Source organism: Vespa mandarinia, chromosome 4 (assembly GCF_050613455.1).
Source record: "Vespa mandarinia isolate Hongniang chromosome 4, ASM5061345v1, whole genome shotgun sequence".
Taxonomy (NCBI): Eukaryota; Metazoa; Arthropoda; class Insecta; order Hymenoptera; family Vespidae; genus Vespa; species Vespa mandarinia.
The window spans coordinates 5,117,182-5,136,393 of NC_140813.1; the positions used below are offsets into that span (position 1 = coordinate 5,117,182).

The window sequence follows — 19,212 nt, forward strand, 5'->3', positions numbered from 1 at the left end:
TAATACATACATATACATATATATATATGTGTATATATATACATATATATATGTATATATATATATATATATATATACATGTACATAATATATATATAATTTTATAATTTTCAAAAGTTAATTACGAATGAAATTGGCTTACAATAATTTCTATTTTCTCTTTCTTTTTTTCTTTTTCTTTCTTTTTTCTTTTTTTCCTTTTTTTTTGCTTTTTTCTTTTTTTCTTTTTTTTTCTTTTTTAATATCGCCTAATGTCATACAAAAGGTATACGAAGGAATGACGTCGATATAACTCTCTTCTACGCGTTACAATATACATATATAATTAAAAGGCACATGTGTTATTTCGTAATTTCGGCTTTCAAAACTATTAATGTATATGTGTCTATATGTGTGTTGTCTCTACTTATGGAACATATTATTTGTTATTAAATAAACATGATTTGTCGCATATAACACTGTTTTAAACATTAATTTCTATTTTGTGTCTATGTGTGTGTGTGTGTGTGTGATACATTTACATGTATGTATATGTATATATTGCAAATTGTATATATTTATTTGATTCTCTTCTCTTTTAAAGGATTGAAAAATGAGAGATGATTTCTATATATTGCAAAGAAAATAGTTTAGGAACTCCGCTATTATGCATACTAATGTAACAATAATACTACTTGTATAATAATCGCTAGAAATGCTGTATTTACTGTATATAATATTATTCGCTTCATTCTCTTGTAATACACATCAAAAGAGTGTAGAATTAATGAATTTCTCACTTTAATCGGAGATCGTTCTTCAAATGGTCTAAGACATTTACAATATAATAAATATTGATAATAACAAACGAGCTCGTAATAAAACTTAACATTTTATTTTATTTTTATCTTTTTATACGAGTTTATTTGCAATTTGCTCATCCTGTACACGGTTATATCCTTTTTGAGTATTAATTATTGCTTCTTGCGCGCGTGCTGTTCAGATAAAAGACTGTATCAAAGGTTCTTTACCAAATTCATATATATATATATATTTTTTTTATATATATATTTTTTACAAACAATCTCTATATTTTTGCATTATTAAATAATTAATGCATTTTAGTACCTTTATTTCTTTGTACATACATTAAGGAAAATGAAAGGTCATAGTGCACACTTGTCCTGTTAAGTTTAAAGGCGGTATATTATCGAAAATAGTTACATACTTTTTTTTTGTATATGGCTTTATCAACATGTAGCTGATAATAATTCGTATAGATACAGGATGGACCGTTTTTATAGAAGAAGAGGAATTATTTGTAGAAATAATATGAGAAATTAAAATGATATCGGTATCAGTTTACAATAAAAATTAAAAAAAGAAAGAAAATTGTTAATAACTATATACTTTCACGTCTCTGAATACACTATGCTTTTTTCGTGATTAATTTTCCACGGAAAAATTACGATCTAATTTTTATTATTTGTTCGTATATACACAGTATTCTGTTAAATAATTTTAATAGTTTAATTCAAAACAAACCAGTCCTGTATTGCACAATATTGCCAAAGAAATCCATCATCAATACGCATACCTATGGTGCATATACAAGTCTGTACACGTGCACATTCTTATGTGCATGTTCTTATTTTGTACAACACATGCAAATTTTACATAATGAATGATTTCATGTCGCAAGATCAATCGGTATACATGCGCTTTTATATACAAGTACTTATATGCACATGCAATTGGCAAGCATTCCATTTTATTATAAAATCGGACTGCGCAATAACTTTATATTCTGCGCGCGATATAGCGCAATTAATAAAAAATACTAAATATTACTGTCGAATAAATTTAATTTGTATCAATCATCAATTGTATTTACAATTAAGACACGCGATTTCTATGCCTCAGTTACTAAACGGACGATATTATTTTTTGTAAAATATGTCAGAGATCGACTTTTATGGATCTACTATGTGTCATTTATTTATGTGTTTATAGAAGTATGTATGTTTATACGTTAGAGCGCGCGTGCAATAATACATTTATTTATTTCTTTATGTTTTGTTTGTTCGTTCAGTATTCAAGGTAAATGTACATGGCATAAAAAATTGAAAGCACAAAAAAAAATAGGCAGGAGAAGGAATTCTATAAGATATTTATAATATTCATTGTTGCGAGTTTTTTGTCTTTTTTTGTTTTTTTTTTCTTTTTTTTTTTTTTTACCACAAAAAAACACAAAACGCATCGATGCATACGTGCTTTGATAAACATACATGTCATAAGGATAACCTTCATTCATTCACCAAGTGACAACCCTTCCTCCTGCTATTTTACACAAAGTAATCTAAAATTCTAGCTCGTTTATTAGTTGCTCCGTTTGATCTTTCAGAATTTTAAACAGAGCTTATAGATTCAATATCCCCTCAGGTTAAATAACACCATCGTTCAAAATTCATGTATAATTGCGAACTACATATTTAGATCATACACTAGAAATTCACACATTGCTAGTTAATGCTATGCCTTCAGGAAGGTGTACGATACATAAAAACAATACTTACATTGCATTTTTGGTCGTACATATATATGTTTGTTCTATCTAAGAGTACAGGAAAATATATTATCAAGTCCTATTAGTTGAATATTATTAAATTTCACAATCATCGATCTTCTTCTTTTCGATGTAAAAGAAAACAATGACTAGTAACTTTGTAGACTTCCCTGTAAAATCGCACTTTGAATAATGAAACACAATTGTATATTTATGTAAAAAACGGACTAAAAAAGAATGTCCGTTAAAATATCTGAAAAAATCAGCTGTTATGTACGTGTTATTACGAAATTTATAAATTCTTTGGCATTTAACATTTTCCCATATTATACTCTTAGATTTAACGATCCATATGTATATCACGATTTTAATTCAAGGCGATAGAAGTAACTTCGTGTGAAAACGAAAATGGTATGAGACATTGGACGTATATCATTTTTAAGAAATTCTATGCGTAATTGAATGCGTATGTTGCGCTAATCTGATCACGTTTACTTTTTACCCCCATGCAATAACGGGGAAATAATAAGAAATCGTTGTAATAAAATAAACAATCATTTTCGTTAAACTGGCGTAACAACGTTTGATACATTATGATGATTTTTGTCACAATTGTCGGCTAGCACGACATTAACAATTTTCGCGTGCATTGTGCATTCAATCTTATATGTTTGATCTAAAGTCTAATCCAAATACACTTTCTCCCAATATTTTTCACGAGTATCTTGATGAACATAATACCCATTGCAATCGATTATTTTTTCAAACGATTAATTGTTTAAAATAATGTCTACAACATAGCGACATTAGGGACGGAGGGGCATCTTGTTTATGAAGTAGGTGTTCTTCGTTTTCTGTTAATCGTTCTAAAGCGGAACCGTATTGTTTATCAAAAACTCCTAAAAAAATACAATTCATGGATTAAATGATTATATAAATGTAAAAAAGAAAAAAAAATAATCGCATAGATCTAATATAAAAATAAAAATAATTGAATATATAACATATTCTACATATATGCCGTTCAGCCTAATTTTATCTTTAATAAATTCTACCTTGATGAATATTTCCTCCACCGACTGCAATAAATGCCAAAAACAAAATATCTCTATAAATAGAAAATGGAGCTTCCTCTTCAGATTGATTTTTACTTCTTTCTAAGGCCACTATTTTTATAGGTTCTGTCAAGTCATTGCAACGTACGTATGATATTATCGTTTGCATTAATCTGAAAGTGTCAAGTTAATTAAAACTATAAATCATCTTTCTCGATATTCCATTTTACAACATTGAATAATATTACCTTAAACTACGAGTTACGATTTATTAGAGAGAAAATTTCAATTTTGCGAACATAAGAAAAATATTCTAGCATAATTTATATTCCTTCAAATAAACTGACGCCAAAGAGTTAGTATAGAATCCCAGTTTGGATACATGGACGTCTGCAGGTGTTGAATGCATAAACCAAGCAGATACAGCCTCTCCTGGAATCGCAAAAGTTCTAATCTTTTATTAAATGTTTTTATATGTAACACACTGTACTGTGCAAATAATTTAGATTTATGACAATATAACTTTTACTTTAACTGATTTTCAAGGTACATTCCTACAGACGCCCATGCTGCTACAATAACAAGAAATGATGTGCACAAGTTCACGTGCCTATCTGATAATTAAGTTTACATAATGTGGTATGGATTATATACCAAGAGCATAAATTATGTTTTTCTAAGCAGTACAAATATTAATTTCATGCATAATTATTTTTCCGTATTTAAATAGAGTTATTCTAACATACAAAACATCTTGACAGATATCTACAAAGTGATAAATATCATAATATCAAATAAAATATACAAAAAACATTTGATCTGTATGTCGTGTGTCACACTTGGAACAATACAACTTAATGCTCTTGTATAAAAATAGTCACGTTTTCATTAAAACTTTGGTATGCTTCTTATATACAACCTGGTGAAAGTTAAAGACTTGTTAATACACATTAAATTGTTTACTCAGTATTATTGTATATTGTATACATGATTAATTTTTTATATATAATTCTATAAATCCCTAAAAATATCTAATCCCTAAAAAATTGTTAAATAATATCTAAATATCACTTAATTGCTGTAATAACATCAATATTCTTCATTTTATACATAATTATTTATCTAAAAAAAAATGCTATAAATCAATACTTTTTAAACATATAAAAGGAAATCATATTTATCTCAGAAAATGTGTAACTCATATTTCTACTATAAAATTGTACACATGTAATATAACGAAAGCTGCCAACTCAGTACGTTTACATTCAATATATAATTTATAGAAGCCATGCTAATATCATATACAAAAAGTATAATGATCCTTACGTTCGATCTTCTGTAGTATTTAGTTTCCACTGCAGATACATTGGCAATCGACCCATATGAATTCTCTCATTATCCCACATTGTTCTTATACTCACAGAATTAGAGTTGCTTTGTAATTGTTTATTTGCATCATTATGCAACCAAAGATCAGAGAGATGACTTGTTAAATTAATTCTTTCAAAATACCATATTAAATTCCAATATACTATTGGATGTTCTTCAATGAATATATGTCTAGTTAAACATGTATCACCTTCCTGGCTCAATACACTTTCTAATTCTTTTCTCAAAACCAATGGATTTAGATACGGTATTGTAATTGGCTCCAGTTGCTCCCTCGGTTTATCCGAAAGTTCGACTAAAGCTCCCATTAAAGGATCGCTGCTTTTTTCATTTGTTTTACATCTTAATAAACAGAAATACACATATAGTTAACATGTTATAATAACAATTTTATAATAATTTGAATTTTTTATACCTGTAATCTAATATAGTAACCGTAAGAAGTGGAACTGTGGCTTTGTCACAATACTGACAAATTGTGTTTAAATTAGAATCTTCTGGTTGCCACCCTGCCATTATCTCTTCATCATAAAGTATTGCCGCACAATTATGGCATCTACTAGCACTTGAAAGTACAAATTCAATAGCAGCACGTTCTTCTAACTCTCTAGAACCTTTGGGATATAAACTTTCTCCAAGTTCATATAACAAATATACATCCAAAGTTCCATCACCTATTTAAACGAAATATTACATACATTGCAAGAATAGAAATAACAGGTATTACATCTCCTTAGTCAGTCACAATGTTTATATCAATGCAACACTTGAACGCATCTATTATTGTATATATACATATCCCTTGATATGTATCTGACTAAGAAGATGTCAGCATCGATTATATAACGCACCAGACAATCTGGCAGATACTTCATTTCGATCTTGCAAGGATCCATCGATACAAGAATCCAATGATTCGTGTGACACTCCACATCCTAATTTTTGATCGCGTTCCTTGAGTTTAACGGGAGTACTTGTTGCAGATATAGCTTCTTTTATTTCATCAAATTTTTTGGCAACGCTTGTTGCAGCTGATTTCAAACTGTTTAAGCCACCCAATATTATTTCATTGGATTTTTTTCCAGCCAATCCTGATGGACTAAAAAAATATATAGAATTATTGATAATAAAAAAGACGTGAAAATATTATTGAACATACTGTCTGGATGTATAGTCTTTTCCTATTAATGTGATAGTGCATAAGTAAATAAAAATTATACTTAAGCAATTTCTGTCTTTAAAAATAACATTGATATCACATACCTGATATAACTGGACAGACTAAGAGATTCGATGAGCTGATTTGATAATTTAATTCCTTATTTTTAGTAAATGCTAACCCGCTGTCTAAGTATCGTTTACATTAATTAATGATACAAAAACTCGAAACACACATGCAAAATAATGATAAAAGAAAATCAAATTGACTTTAGAATGGAAAGACTAAATGGGAAAGCTATTTTATCTGAGAAATTAAATATATATACAAAAATTTTAATTAATATAAAATAGTACAAGCATTCTCCTATTTACTTTGTTTCCTTTTTTATCACACGAACTTATAATTAAGAATAATTATTGAATGTATATATATGAAATTTTTTTTGTAAATCAATGTTCAATGTATATTAGAAAATACTTGTACTTTTAATATAATTTTCTGCCTTACCCAAAACTAAGTTTTAAACTGGATCCTAGGCTAGATAAACTAGATGTCACACTGTCCTTCTGAGACCAAAGACTGCTTATTTCCAGTCTCTCTTTTTCTCTCTCCTCACCTGGTGGTGCTACTGAATGAGGCATCGTTTCGCTCCTTTGTAAATTACCACTTACTGTTGTACTACATTCATCTATTGCTTGATGAAATGTTGCACTCCGTGGTAAATTACTGAAAATAATTTGCAAGTCTCACAAATAAAAAAGAAAAATGCGATAAGCACTAATATGTAAATAAAGCAATGAATAAATTATCGTAAACTATAATTATATTTTATATTTATAAAGAAACTTTTCTTTTTTATAGCGAAAATACAGTGATCATGCCATATTATTTATAACTAAATTTTGTGAAATTTTTTATACCTTCTAAATAAAAGTGGTCCACCTGGTCTTTCTTCAACAGTATTATTTAAAACTGTTAAAGTACTAGTTGAGCAATTGGAGTCATTTTCCTCAGAAGGTGACACAACTGGCGTTTCATCATTAATTAGAGCTCCCAATGGATCATTTTCAGTAACTGGTGTTCGTACTGGACTCTTCAAGGGCGATTCGGTACTGCGTACTATTCTATACCAGCACCGTAACATAGTATCATCAATGCAAGCTTTTTAGAAGTATAATATGCAGATAGCAGTTATTTTTATACATGCATATTTCGTGCATAACATAAACGGTACATAATCATCCTGTTGGATACATCCAAAACTAATGATAATTATTATTCTGTATAATACCTTGGATTACTAAAAGAGCGATTTAATTTCTCTGATTGCACCATATTCAGCAACGCTTGATCTTTTACTATACTGTTTTGTCTAAGAAGTTTTGCTTTCAATTCATACGATCCATATCCTGGTAAATCAGGCACAGAACTACCTTTTGTTGCTATAAAACAATTTAATATTGATTAAAATTAAAAAAAAAAAAAAAAAAAAAAATATATATATATATATATTTCATATATACTTATAAGTAATAAATGACTCACAGTCACTATGAGCAGCTTCTGTATCTTGAGAGTGACTACTATCAAGACTAGATCTGGAAAGAGCATGTTCCATTTCCTCAGTTATTCCATCAGTATTTAAAAAATCAACATTGGAATTAAGTCTTCTTCTGGCACCTTTTCTGCCAGCCTTTTTAAACAAAGCTGCACCAACGATAACATTTCGTAGTTTATTCCACATTAACTGACTTGAATTTGTCATATCAGAAGGCCATGTTGCTTCAAGGACAGCCTGCAAAAAATCAATATTAATATATTATATATAATATATATTATTATACTTATCAAATACTTCAAATTAAAAAGATCACAAACTTTGTTGTAAAATCCGTATGTTAGCGCATTTGGCTGAACACCACTACGTTTCATATGAAATAATAACTTAACAGCTAATAATGGTTGTCCATATAATCCACAAAGTTGCATCATAGCTCTATAACAAACCTATAAACAATTGTAATATTTATTTATCCTTAACATATTTAATTCATACAAGTATAAAATATATACTTCTTCCATAGGATCAAGGTGTAATTTTTGCATTCGAACTAATAATTCATATGCTTGATGCAAAATTGCGGCTGGTTGACCGGAAACCTGTAACATCGCTGGTAAATGTAAAAACCAGAGACTGTAACATGTTCCAAGTAAACATCTAGCCCATCTATCAGGCATTGCTGCCTATAATTGAAATAAAAATTATAAAGTAATATTCAAACAATTTGTAACAAATACTTTATATATAATTGTTTACCTGTTTGCGCGCCATTTTCTGAGCTACTTTTATTTCATGCTTAGTCCTACGTGCCATAGGACTTCCAGGTACAATTCCAAAAGCATTTAAAGCTGGATTCCTTAAATTAAAACTTTTTTCAGGTCTCATTAATTCAGGATTTAATTTAAACGTTTTATATATAAAAGGTCCTTGATTTGGTCCTGCTTCAGGAGGAGGTATGAATACAGTACGTTCGCTATGTTGAGATTCATCCAATTCCAAAAGTGTGACTAAAATTTTGATAAATAAAATATAATTTTTGTTATCTCATATATATGATAATTATTAAATTAATATCTATTAATACAAGAATATAAAAACTATAAAGTAATACAAATTTTTCTACCATTCTCTTCCTCCACACGTTCAGTACACTCATCAAAAAAAGCTAGGCCAGCCATATCCATATCAGATACAAAACTTCTTTCTTCTATGAATCTAAGAGTAACCATTGAGAAATTAATTCCAAAATCAGAGATATAAAAATATAAACATATGTCTAGTTTATATAACATATATCTGGAGAACAGTACATTGATTTCACATATTATTTACCTTATGAACATTTGAGTTCTAACAAGCATACTATAAAATTTTGCATGTGCCTTATCACGACTTCTTAAAAATTCTTGTATATTAAATAAACTTGTTGGATCTGTTGATCCTACAGTAGGAGCCTTTGTAATTGGTAACAGGAAAGATCGATAGCCTTTTAAAATAGTAGCAGTGAATTTTAAAAAAGCATCTTGTATTTCAAGTTCCAAGGCTTGTTCTTTTTGTTTTTGTTGAAATTCTTTATCTACACTGAAATCATCATGTTCTTGATCTGAAATGTCAAATATATATGCACATTATTCATATATAAATTATTTATATCATGTATACGTACATTATTCATATATAAATTATTTATATCATACATAGCTACCTTTTTGAGAAGAATATATCTTTCCAAGAGAAATTAATTTTGAATAAAGATGTTCTAAACAATTTCTAAGTTGTCTAGCTGCCTTTTTAGGAAGTAATTTTACATTCAAATATTTTTTGTCATCACAGATTGCTATATTATTTGTATCAAGATTTACACAATTAACATCAGAAGGTGGATCGTAGAGATCAAAAAACCTGGAGTCAACACCAATTAAGAATGGTAATGGTGCATGCAAGACCTGAAATTTACATATTAAATTTAATAATATGTAGCAGATTATTTTTGAAGTTAAATTTAAAATCGAATATACCTCGGCTAAACCTAATGGACATAGTGGTATGTACGGGCATTGCCATTTAAATGGAAATAAAATCATTGCAATAGCTTCACTCACTGAAGTTAGCACATCAGGCCGTAATGAATGAACCAATATCTTTTGCTCTGTTAAGATTAGGAGCAATATCAATAAGCAATTATCAGGACCCAAATTGATTAATAATTGCCTAAAACTGGCACCAGATCTAGGCCAAACTAAATCTTCTGGCTGAGTCAGGATTAGCATATCTTTACTACTAAGTTGCACAAGAATTCTTGATCTTTGGGGACTTGGGAAAGGTATATCACACAAAAAATAAGAAATATACTTTTCTATTGAAACATTTTGAGGTTTTCCATTGACCATACTATGCAGAAAGACTAGAAATTTTTCAAATGTATCAAAAAATGGCCAATGTGATAATATACATATTGACTTGCTGATATTTAATGACTGACTGCTAGGATCTGTAAATTGTAATTTTGCCCATTGGGATATATTAAGCTTCTTAAGTATTCCATATTTTCTGAACATTTTTGCTTTTGGTTGATGAAACTCCTCCGTTAATTCAATACTATCAGCTGAAATGCACATTAAAAAGTTACATATAAAATAACCAAAAATGTTTGTCTAAGAAAAAAAAAAATAAAATGCACTTTTTTTTATATATTAGTTGTTAACAGCATATATGATACTACCTTTATTTCATGCGACCATGCTTAATTAATATGAAAACCTAAAAAGTTGATAAACAAACAAATCACATACCATTATTTTTTGTATTCTCTTCAATATCTTTCATATCCAAATTTCCTTTACAGCTTAAAGCATCTGGTGGCAATGTAAACTCTTCATAAAATGTTATTGCTGAGCCATATATCTTTTGTGCAGCATCTGCGACTGTTAAGACAAATGTTGAAAATAATGACTTAGGTTTGCAAGCCATTTTTGGCCAACATTCTATAGTTGCACCCATAGGTAAACAAAACATGGCAACAGAATTCGGAAAAACGAAACTGTTATAATCAGTTGTAGGATATTTATAAAGTATTGTTGGCTTGAACGATATGAGGTTAGCACGATTCATGGATTTCTTGTAGCATAAAAATACATCACTGCCCAACATTCCCTTATTTAAATTCTTATTAATGACACAAAATGCATGTGGAGGATTTTCCCCTTTGTTTGTCAAAATAACACATATATCGGTAACAACAAGAGAATTGCAAGGCATCTTTTGACTGGCCCGTCTATATGTTACAAAAATTTTTGAAGTAGAATTGTTTACATTCGCTATGTGTCCTTTGGGAGTTTCTAGTACCATTTGTGCATCCTGCATTATACGCTCTTTCCCTTCATATATTACACCTTTAAAAATACATTATACTCAATATAATTTTAATAATCTTTTTATCATTAATAATTTTAAATTAAAAAATTACCAATATCAACTAATGGTGGTTTGTCCCGACCTCTCTTATAGCATAAATAACATTCATTTGTTCGTAAACTGCCATGATTTAAATCTGCTGGAAAGCCTGATACGGTATATTCTAACAATGTGTAGCCTTCAGGACAATGTTCACCCAAAGCTGGAAAAATTACAGCAAGATCTGTGATAGGTGGTTGCATATGTATATCTTTCAAATGTGTTCCCTCTTGACACCAATCTTCTAATTCTTCATTAACTTCATTTTCTCCTATAAGGTCATCATTATGACCAGGTAAACCAGCAACAACAAAATAATCTGCTACTCTCCTTTCATCCATTGCGAACTTTTTTTGATAATTAATCTTTTATATTATCTAAAAGATAGCATATATATTATTTTTATCAATATATTTTAAATATTAAAAATTATCAATAATCAAAATTGCTAATATACATTTATACAATTTTTGAAGAAGATCAATCATTGATCTTGTATCTGTTTAATTTTAGTCATTCCAATGTCTTTTTAAATAACAAAATCATTTTTATTAAATGCTTCTTATTGATCTTATTACTTTTATCTCGAAGAATATATTTGTCATTAAAACGATTGGAGTACTATCTGTAACAATGTAACAATTAAAACCAAATATCAATAATATAAATTACATTATTTAAAATCACATTTTTATGACAGAAATGGCACTTAATTTAAATTAGTTCTTATCTAAAAACTTACTTCTTAACCATTAAAATTGTAGCAGATCACTAAATTTTAAAATATTATATTTATAATATCTACGTTTCAATAAATTTTTTTTTACTAATACAACCACACTACTAAACGCACTATCAATTTTGTACAGGTTATCGACTTTTTTAATCACAATTCACTCATGATTATACATAAAAAGCACATATTTTTTTTAAAAACAAAAAGTAAAAAAAAATCCTCGATTAAATTGCATTACGTTTTAATCAATAAACTTACGAAAACTATAAACGTAGAAAATTACGGTACCACTTTTACTACTTCACAAATCGTAATAAGTTTATCGAAAACATAAATGTAAATTGCAAATAAAAACTAATGTATCTCCGTATTTGTTTACATTCCTAGTAAAAAAGACTTCAATTCGAAATGTCTTTTGAAAATAAAAGTCAGGTTAGACGTTACATGCAACAGTTCCACAAGAATATCGTCGAGCAAACACTGTTGCTATCAAACAAGCTGTACACGTATCGAGAAGTCCACCTTAAAGTTTTTTTCTTTTTGAACGATAAAATACACTGATAAAATTCACAGAATCACGAAATATAAGTGAATTTTAAAAATAAAGAAGTCCTTGTCTCTCGAATGGCTATACATTCTGATCGGCAAAATGGCTGTGTATGTTGATCTAAATTGACAGTACTACGACGGATGGAATATTTTTTGTTACTCTTGCAAGATTTCTTAGAGATAAAAAGATGATATATATTTGTAACGTTTGACGTCTTCGATACGTAATTAAAACATTTGAGATTGCATATACTGTAGTTATTGTTTTTTAAATTAATTTCAAACTTACTGCGGTAAAAGATCCGGATAATATCGAGTTGAAAAGTTAAAATATCGAAACTTTGTTAATACACGTTAATTGTTATTCTTAAATTCATCCTTTTGCATATCTCATTAATTAGTTTATTTGGCATCATTTTATTTCGCATCATCAATGAAATCATCTGTATTTAGAGAGTATATTAGTAGAGCAATTCACATGAAGTATTCGATTTGTACGAATGTGATTATACAGCTTTTATCCAATAAAATTACTCCTTAATCTGAAGTAACTATCTTTAACAGGAAAGTTTTGAGGGTCGCACTAGAATTAACTAGAATCGAAAGTTCAAAGATTATCCTACAGCAATAGGAATATAATATTTATAATTTTTTTTTATATGGTGGATTAATTTAAAACATTGAATATTATATTTTTTTTATATTTAATAAGATATTCAATTTGAAATAATCTTTCCTAGTGTTTAAATTGATACGATTGATTTTATACTACAAGTCAATAATAATAATAATAATATGAGTCTGTCAAAATAAAACTATTAATTGATTGGTAATATTTTGCGCGGTAAATTTAAAATGACAATTTGTAAGAATGATAAAAATTTGAATTTTATTATAAAATAATATAAAATATAAATCATTTTTTACTATTGATGATTAAATACTTCTATTATCAATCAGCAAATAGTATTATTGATCAATATAAACGTATTTTATTACTTTTACATATAAAATGAGCTATCAAGATACTTATATGCATAGTTTATACACTATACTATATAGATAAATATTAACATCGAATACTTTTGAAATTTAGTGTAATAAGTTTACAGACGTAATTCAACAATTTATGGCTTTGTGATGGAGTTACCGATTTTTAAACATTAATTGCACTTCGTAGAATCCAAATCGTAAAAGATCAAGGCTTTTCACTACCTATTGCTCGTTGCATATGCGACTTCAGCGACAAATATGAACAAAATATGAACTACAAACGCAATTGGGAAACATTGTCTCAATATACACCTATTATATCGATGTATAAGATTATATAGGTTATTACCCTCTCATGTATAACCTAAAATCGAGCTAGTTGTGATAGAAATTTTTGTATGTAGTAAAATATATTTTATAAAAGAAAAAAAAAATCATATGCCAGATTATACTTTTCTTAAGATAGATTAATTGATAAGTGTTTGTAAAATGTTGTAACAATCGACTGCAAACAATCGATTATTGGCAATCGAATACAATCGATATCATCAATCAATTGGTCTGTAAACAATCGATTAATCGAAAAATTGATTAATTTTTACGAAACAAAATTTTTTCTTTATCAATTTCATAATTGTATAATCGAACATTCAACAATCGATTGTAACAATCGATTTTCCCAAATTAAAAAAAGATCAGATATTTAAAGGAGTTAGAACTGAAAAAATAAGAGTGATAAAAAAAATGTTTTCATATTATATTTTTTCTCTATGAGTAATACTTTCTCGGTTAAAAATTAGTTTCAGGTAAAAAAAATTTTTATGAAACATTTTTTAAAAAATCTATCTTTAACAATCGTTCTGAAAAAATAAAATAGATTTTTTTCGATTAATCGAACACTTTACAGTCAATTCAAAAACATAGGCAATCGAAATGAAAACAATCGATTATTCGATTAATCGATTTCGATATTACAACATTAGTTTGTTAATTATACAAATTTTATACATTTTATTTCTAGCTAAACTTATACTAGTTAACGTATTATAAATACAAAAGCGTACTTAAGCAGCCATTAATTCGATAATACTTACGGTGGAATATAAAACATAAAATATAACATATATATAAAAGATAACAGCAACTGATTCGGTACCACTCTTCGGTATCAGCAACTCTTTTGCCACAAAGTTCATTAGGCGCCACTATACGAAATTTTTTTTTCATGAAAATATTAAAAATAGCATTTACATCAACAGCAAGTCAAGGCATAATTTTTGAATGATTTTAATGAATAAGGTTTTATTTTGAAGATGAAGGTTTAAACAAGGACATAAATTTTTCGAAACTTTCAAAAAGCTATATTTTTTGTATAAAGTATTGTTGAATTATTTTTTGACACGATTTTTTTCATAGCAAATAAAGCTTTTTCGAAAGTTCGAAAAAGTCATATCTTGGCTTGAACCTTCATATTTAAAATGAGATCTTGTTTATTAAAATCGTTTAAGAATTATGCCTGTACTCATTGTTGGCGTAAACTATTACAATACCAGGAATGATGAATAGCCTTAAGCTTCAATTGTATAAAAGTTGCTACAGCGTTAGCACAACAGTAATTATAAATTTATGTTATCACTGATATTAAAATTGAAATTGAATAAACTCGATAATTGAACATATAATTATTGATTAATGTATATTCATTAAGAAGAACAAAAAACTTGATTTGTGATTATTACAGTATTTCATTTAATTTTAATATGTTTGCCAGTGAGAGGTTAATTTATCAATTAAGTTCACGTATTATTTCAAGACATCTTTTGCCCGTATTAAATGTACTTGATAGTGCATGTGTGAGTTTCATATCTAATGTAAACATTTTTACTTTTATTGATATATAGCATACAAGAAGCCTTTGATCTCTTTTTTTTAGTCTGTTTCAATGAAATATTCCCCATCAGTTTTTGTAAAATATTCTCATGATTTAGCTATTCAACAAGTATCTGCTCTAGACAGATCAGATTTACCAGTTAATAAGTATTGTTTGAGATCACATACTTGTGGTGAATTAACAAGCAAAAATGTTGGAACTACAGTACAGCTTAATGGTTGGATAGAATATCAAAGAATGAATAAATTTATAACTTTAAGGGATGCATACGGTTCTACACAGCTTATAATATCTGATGATGTATGCTATTTTTTTTAGCTATGCCATTTTTTATATAACTATATAAAAAATTAAACAATTAATATTTATTTTAGAGAACAGATTTAATAGAGATTATAAAAAATCTACCATATGAAAGTGTAATACGTGTTGTTGGTATTGTAAATATGAGACCTGAAGAACAAGTAAATAAAACCATGAAAACTGGTGATATAGAAATACAAGTTGATTCTATAAAAGTTTTAAACAAAGCATTAGCACATCTTCCATTTTCTATTAGACATTATAATAAGGCAAAGGAGATAACACAAATGAAATATAGATATCTTGCTCTAAGGTATCCTGAAATGCAAAAAAATTTAAGAACACGTTCTAAACTTATAGCAAAGATGAGAGAATATTTAATCACTGAATGTGACTTTGTGGATGTGGAAACTCCAACACTTTTTAGAAGTACACCCGGGGTATGTAATTACAAAACTTTTTTCAAATTAATAATAATTTAACATATATCAAATTTTATTCGTTATAGGGTGCACAAGAATTTGTAGTTCCAACAAGGCATCCAGGAAAATTTTATTCCCTTGTACAAAGTCCACAACAGTTCAAACAATTATTGATGGTAGGTGGAATTGATAGGTATTTTCAAATTGCTCGATGTTATAGAGATGAAGGTGCAAGACACGATAGACAACCAGAATTCACACAGGTGAATGATAGTACCTATTTTTTCATAGAATTAAGTATCTATTCTTTACATATGCATTATTAAAATTTATAATGAACTCATCCTACAGTTAGATATTGAAATGTCATTTGCTGATCAAAAGGGTATAATGGAGTTAATTGAAAATCTGTTAAAGTACAGTTGGCCAGAAACTATAACTACACCTTTTAAACGCTTAACTTATGATGATGCAATGAGATTGTATGGTACAGATCAACCAGACTTGAGAATACTTTATGAAGTAAGACAATTGTATTTACAAACGTAGTCATGTGCTTGAATTTTATATTCAGCATTATCTAAGTATGCATTATACCACTTTTGCAGATTCAGTATCTTAAACAAATTATTAATATGACTGTATTGGAGGAAAATATTAAGTTAACAAATAGCAAAGATTGCGAAGTTTGTGCTCTGGTTTTTCCCAATAAACATGTGAGTTATTTCATAATACCATATATATATATATATATATATATACACACATATTTAAACAATGTTTTTTGAACTGATTTTTATGTATTATATTTTATAGGAATACTTAACACGTTCTGTTAAGGAAGAATTTAATGATATAAAAAACAAATATTTTTCAGCTACCAGATTGTTTCAAATAAAAATTTCTGATAATTCTTGGAAATTACAATTGGACAAATTATTTTCCTCAAATATAACAGAAAATATAATACAAATGTTGAATTTGAACATTGGAGACATTCTATTTTTAACTATTGGTCCTAAGCTTGATTCTGTATGTATAAATTATTATATTATATTCGTGGAATTAACTTAAAAAAATAAAAGTTATTTTATACATATTTTAGCAAAAACTTTTAGGAAAATTACGAATTGAATTTACAAATATATTGGAAAATAATCATTTAAAAATACGTTCGTCTGGCTATAATTTTTTATGGCTTATTGATTTTCCATTATTTGAAATAAATGAATCACAGTTATTAAAAAGTATGCATCATCCATTTACACAACCTCATCCAGAAGATATGAAATATCTTATAACAAATCCTGAAAAGGTAGTAGATTTATTAACAATATACAGAACTTATTTATACAACTTTTCATTCTTATAGGTACGAGGTTTACATTATGATTTAATTTTAAATGGTTCAGAAATAGGAGGAGGATCAGTAAGAATTCACGATGCGAATCTTCAAAAACAAATATTAAAAATGTTAGACATAAATGAAGAACAACTTTCACATATGCTTGAAGCATTATCTAGTGGTGCACCACCTCATAGTGGAATAGCACTGGGTATTTACTTTCGTATTTCTATTTACAACAAGATATTCAATTCATTGACTAAATTTGTTCAATAAAATTTACACCAATACTTACGTATTTTTTAGGTCTGGATCGTCTTGTTTGTTTACTTTGTAATACGGAAAGTATAAGAAATGTTATAGCATTTCCAAAAACAATAGAAGGGCGAGACTTAATGTCTGGAGCTCCTATTCCAATTTCTACAGAAGCAAAAGAATTATATCATATAAAAACAGTAGATGAACAAAGTAATGTTTAAAATAAATATTGTTAATCCTACATTTAATAAATCTATTATATTTTGGCAAAACTATACTGCAGGTGAGATATCTTTATGCATATTATTTACATAATTAGAACATATTTATATATAATACAATACTCAAGGAAGCTATTTAAAAATTGAATTAAGAAGAACTTCAGTTTTTACTATAATTACATTTTTGAACGTAAATATTTAATTATATAACTTAGTAATTTTATATAACTTAAAAATATTTTTTTTAATGACAAAATATTAGTGATATGTACAAAAATCATTTTTTACTTTTTTATTAGACGTTCGTGCGTTTAAATTATGATTTTACAAGAGGAGGGGGAGGGGAATAAAGGGTAAAGGACAAGGTAATCCTTGTGCATTAAGTTAATGAAGTGACTATCTAATGAAACTTTCTGTCAAATAAAGTTTTCACATGAGATATTGATAGTCAATTTTTCTTATAACTATATTTTGAATAATGTACTTCTTAGCAGCTTTTAGTCAAATAATTACACTGATATGTAGTATTTTTAACTGTCAATAAAAAAAGTTTTTTATATATTTGAACATTGTTTTTGTTAGAAAAAATAAGTGAACTATGACATACTTATTCAAAAAGTATTATATATACTTAGACATTAATATTCTGAAGAAATAAATTTCATTTATAAATTGATCTTGTATTTGTTACAAATTTATGTAACTTTATCTTGTATTAAAATGATCCTAGCTGATACAAAAATCAAATGAATGGTATTTTAAGTGAAATTTAATTATCGACATTTTTACATAACTTAAATGGATAAAAGAATACATTTTTTATAAGTGAAGTTTCACATTTGATTAATACATTCACATTTTTTCAGATAACTATCTCATACAGTACCAAGGCTGGGTTTATTAAAATTGTTATATATATTTATATATATATGTACCAATATTTATATAGGATTTTGAAATTAAAAAAATTGAATTTGGAATCTGAAAATCTACATTTCTATATGAAATGAATTGCATGAATAAAAATAAGTAAGAATCTGAACTAAGATAAAGAAATTTTTCATTCTGTTTCCTCTGTTGGAATTCAGAAGCAATAGAATATATACACAAGAAGTTTTACTTTTTTAATATTGCGAATTAATTAATATAAAAAAAACAAGAAGTAAAAATCGATTTAGGTATATACTCCTGTGTGATCTATGTATCCGAAATTAAACGTACGAATGGATCGATCCTACTAACAAATGCGATAAATTTATCAGTAACTTCACAGATTTTTATTCATTTGAACGCTTGATAATATCGATTAGAAAAAAAGAAAACGAAAGA

General features: G+C 27.6%; 2 protein-coding genes across 8 annotated transcripts; one reads left to right on the plus strand and one right to left on the minus strand.

Annotated features, from left to right (window-relative positions):
• Nucleotides 1-1,284: 1,284 nt before the first annotated feature.
• Crag (DENN domain-containing protein Crag) lies at nucleotides 1,285-12,600 on the minus strand. 2 transcript variants are annotated; one of them, XM_035876049.2, is made up of 20 exons: nucleotides 11,908-12,597; nucleotides 11,623-11,790; nucleotides 11,179-11,542; nucleotides 10,505-11,104; nucleotides 9,731-10,317; nucleotides 9,418-9,658; nucleotides 9,045-9,315; nucleotides 8,836-8,927; nucleotides 8,469-8,719; nucleotides 8,225-8,395; nucleotides 8,030-8,158; nucleotides 7,697-7,946; nucleotides 7,443-7,593; nucleotides 7,072-7,275; nucleotides 6,659-6,877; nucleotides 5,841-6,088; nucleotides 5,405-5,663; nucleotides 4,927-5,331; nucleotides 3,601-3,773; nucleotides 1,285-3,444 (listed from the first exon to the last, which is right to left on the minus strand). In XM_035876049.2, exons 3-20 carry the CDS (start codon nucleotides 11,504-11,506, stop codon nucleotides 3,308-3,310), a joined length of 4,716 nt encoding a protein of 1,571 aa, XP_035731942.1. In that variant the 5' UTR covers nucleotides 11,507-11,542; nucleotides 11,623-11,790; nucleotides 11,908-12,597; the 3' UTR covers nucleotides 1,285-3,307. The 2 variants fall into 2 exon arrangements, 1 of the variants encoding a protein (XP_035731942.1); XR_004839439.2 differs by lacking the exon at nucleotides 1,285-3,444 and adding an exon at nucleotides 3,849-4,032 and having other exon boundaries at nucleotides 3,634-3,773; nucleotides 11,908-12,600.
• Nucleotides 12,601-14,446: 1,846 nt separating this feature from the next.
• Nucleotides 14,447-19,212, plus strand: AspRS-m (aspartyl-tRNA synthetase, mitochondrial). Of its 6 annotated transcripts, none has more exons than XM_085656360.1 (12): nucleotides 14,447-14,742; nucleotides 14,952-15,296; nucleotides 15,377-15,634; nucleotides 15,709-16,077; nucleotides 16,146-16,322; nucleotides 16,411-16,581; nucleotides 16,668-16,775; nucleotides 16,876-17,091; nucleotides 17,165-17,374; nucleotides 17,432-17,615; nucleotides 17,711-17,945; nucleotides 18,183-18,496. In XM_085656360.1, exons 2-11 carry the CDS (start codon nucleotides 15,204-15,206, stop codon nucleotides 17,881-17,883), a joined length of 1,959 nt encoding a protein of 652 aa, XP_085512486.1. In that variant the 5' UTR covers nucleotides 14,447-14,742; nucleotides 14,952-15,203; the 3' UTR covers nucleotides 17,884-17,945; nucleotides 18,183-18,496. The 6 variants fall into 6 exon arrangements, with proteins under 6 accessions (XP_085512486.1, XP_035731568.2, XP_035731567.2 ...); XM_035875677.2 differs by having other exon boundaries at nucleotides 14,448-15,055; nucleotides 15,215-15,296; nucleotides 18,183-18,495; XM_035875678.2 differs by having other exon boundaries at nucleotides 14,448-15,055; nucleotides 15,215-15,296; nucleotides 15,432-15,634; nucleotides 18,183-18,495.

What these genes read in the sequence shown, in the direction of transcription:
- AspRS-m (XM_035875675.2), top strand. Translation starts at nt 15,204, where the DNA reads ATGTTTGCCAGTGAGAGGTTAATTTATCAATTAAGTTCACGTATTATT. An exon ending in ATGTACTTGATAGTGCATGT is followed by an intron (nt 15,297 to 15,376) that starts GTGAGTTTCATA and finishes TCTTTTTTTTAG; the next exon opens with TCTGTTTCAATGAAATATTC. An exon ending in ACTTGAGAATACTTTATGAA is followed by an intron (nt 16,582 to 16,667) that starts GTAAGACAATTG and finishes CCACTTTTGCAG; the next exon opens with ATTCAGTATCTTAAACAAAT.
- Crag (XM_035876049.2), bottom strand. Translation starts at nt 11,506, where the DNA reads ATGGATGAAAGGAGAGTAGCAGATTATTTTGTTGTTGCTGGTTTACCT. An exon ending in GTCCATTAGGTTTAGCCGAG is followed by an intron (nt 9,659 to 9,730) that starts GTATATTCGATT and finishes TGTAAATTTCAG; the next exon opens with GTCTTGCATGCACCATTACC. An exon ending in AATACTACAGAAGATCGAAC is followed by an intron (nt 3,774 to 4,926) that starts GTAAGGATCATT and finishes TGACACTTTCAG; the next exon opens with ATTAATGCAAACGATAATAT.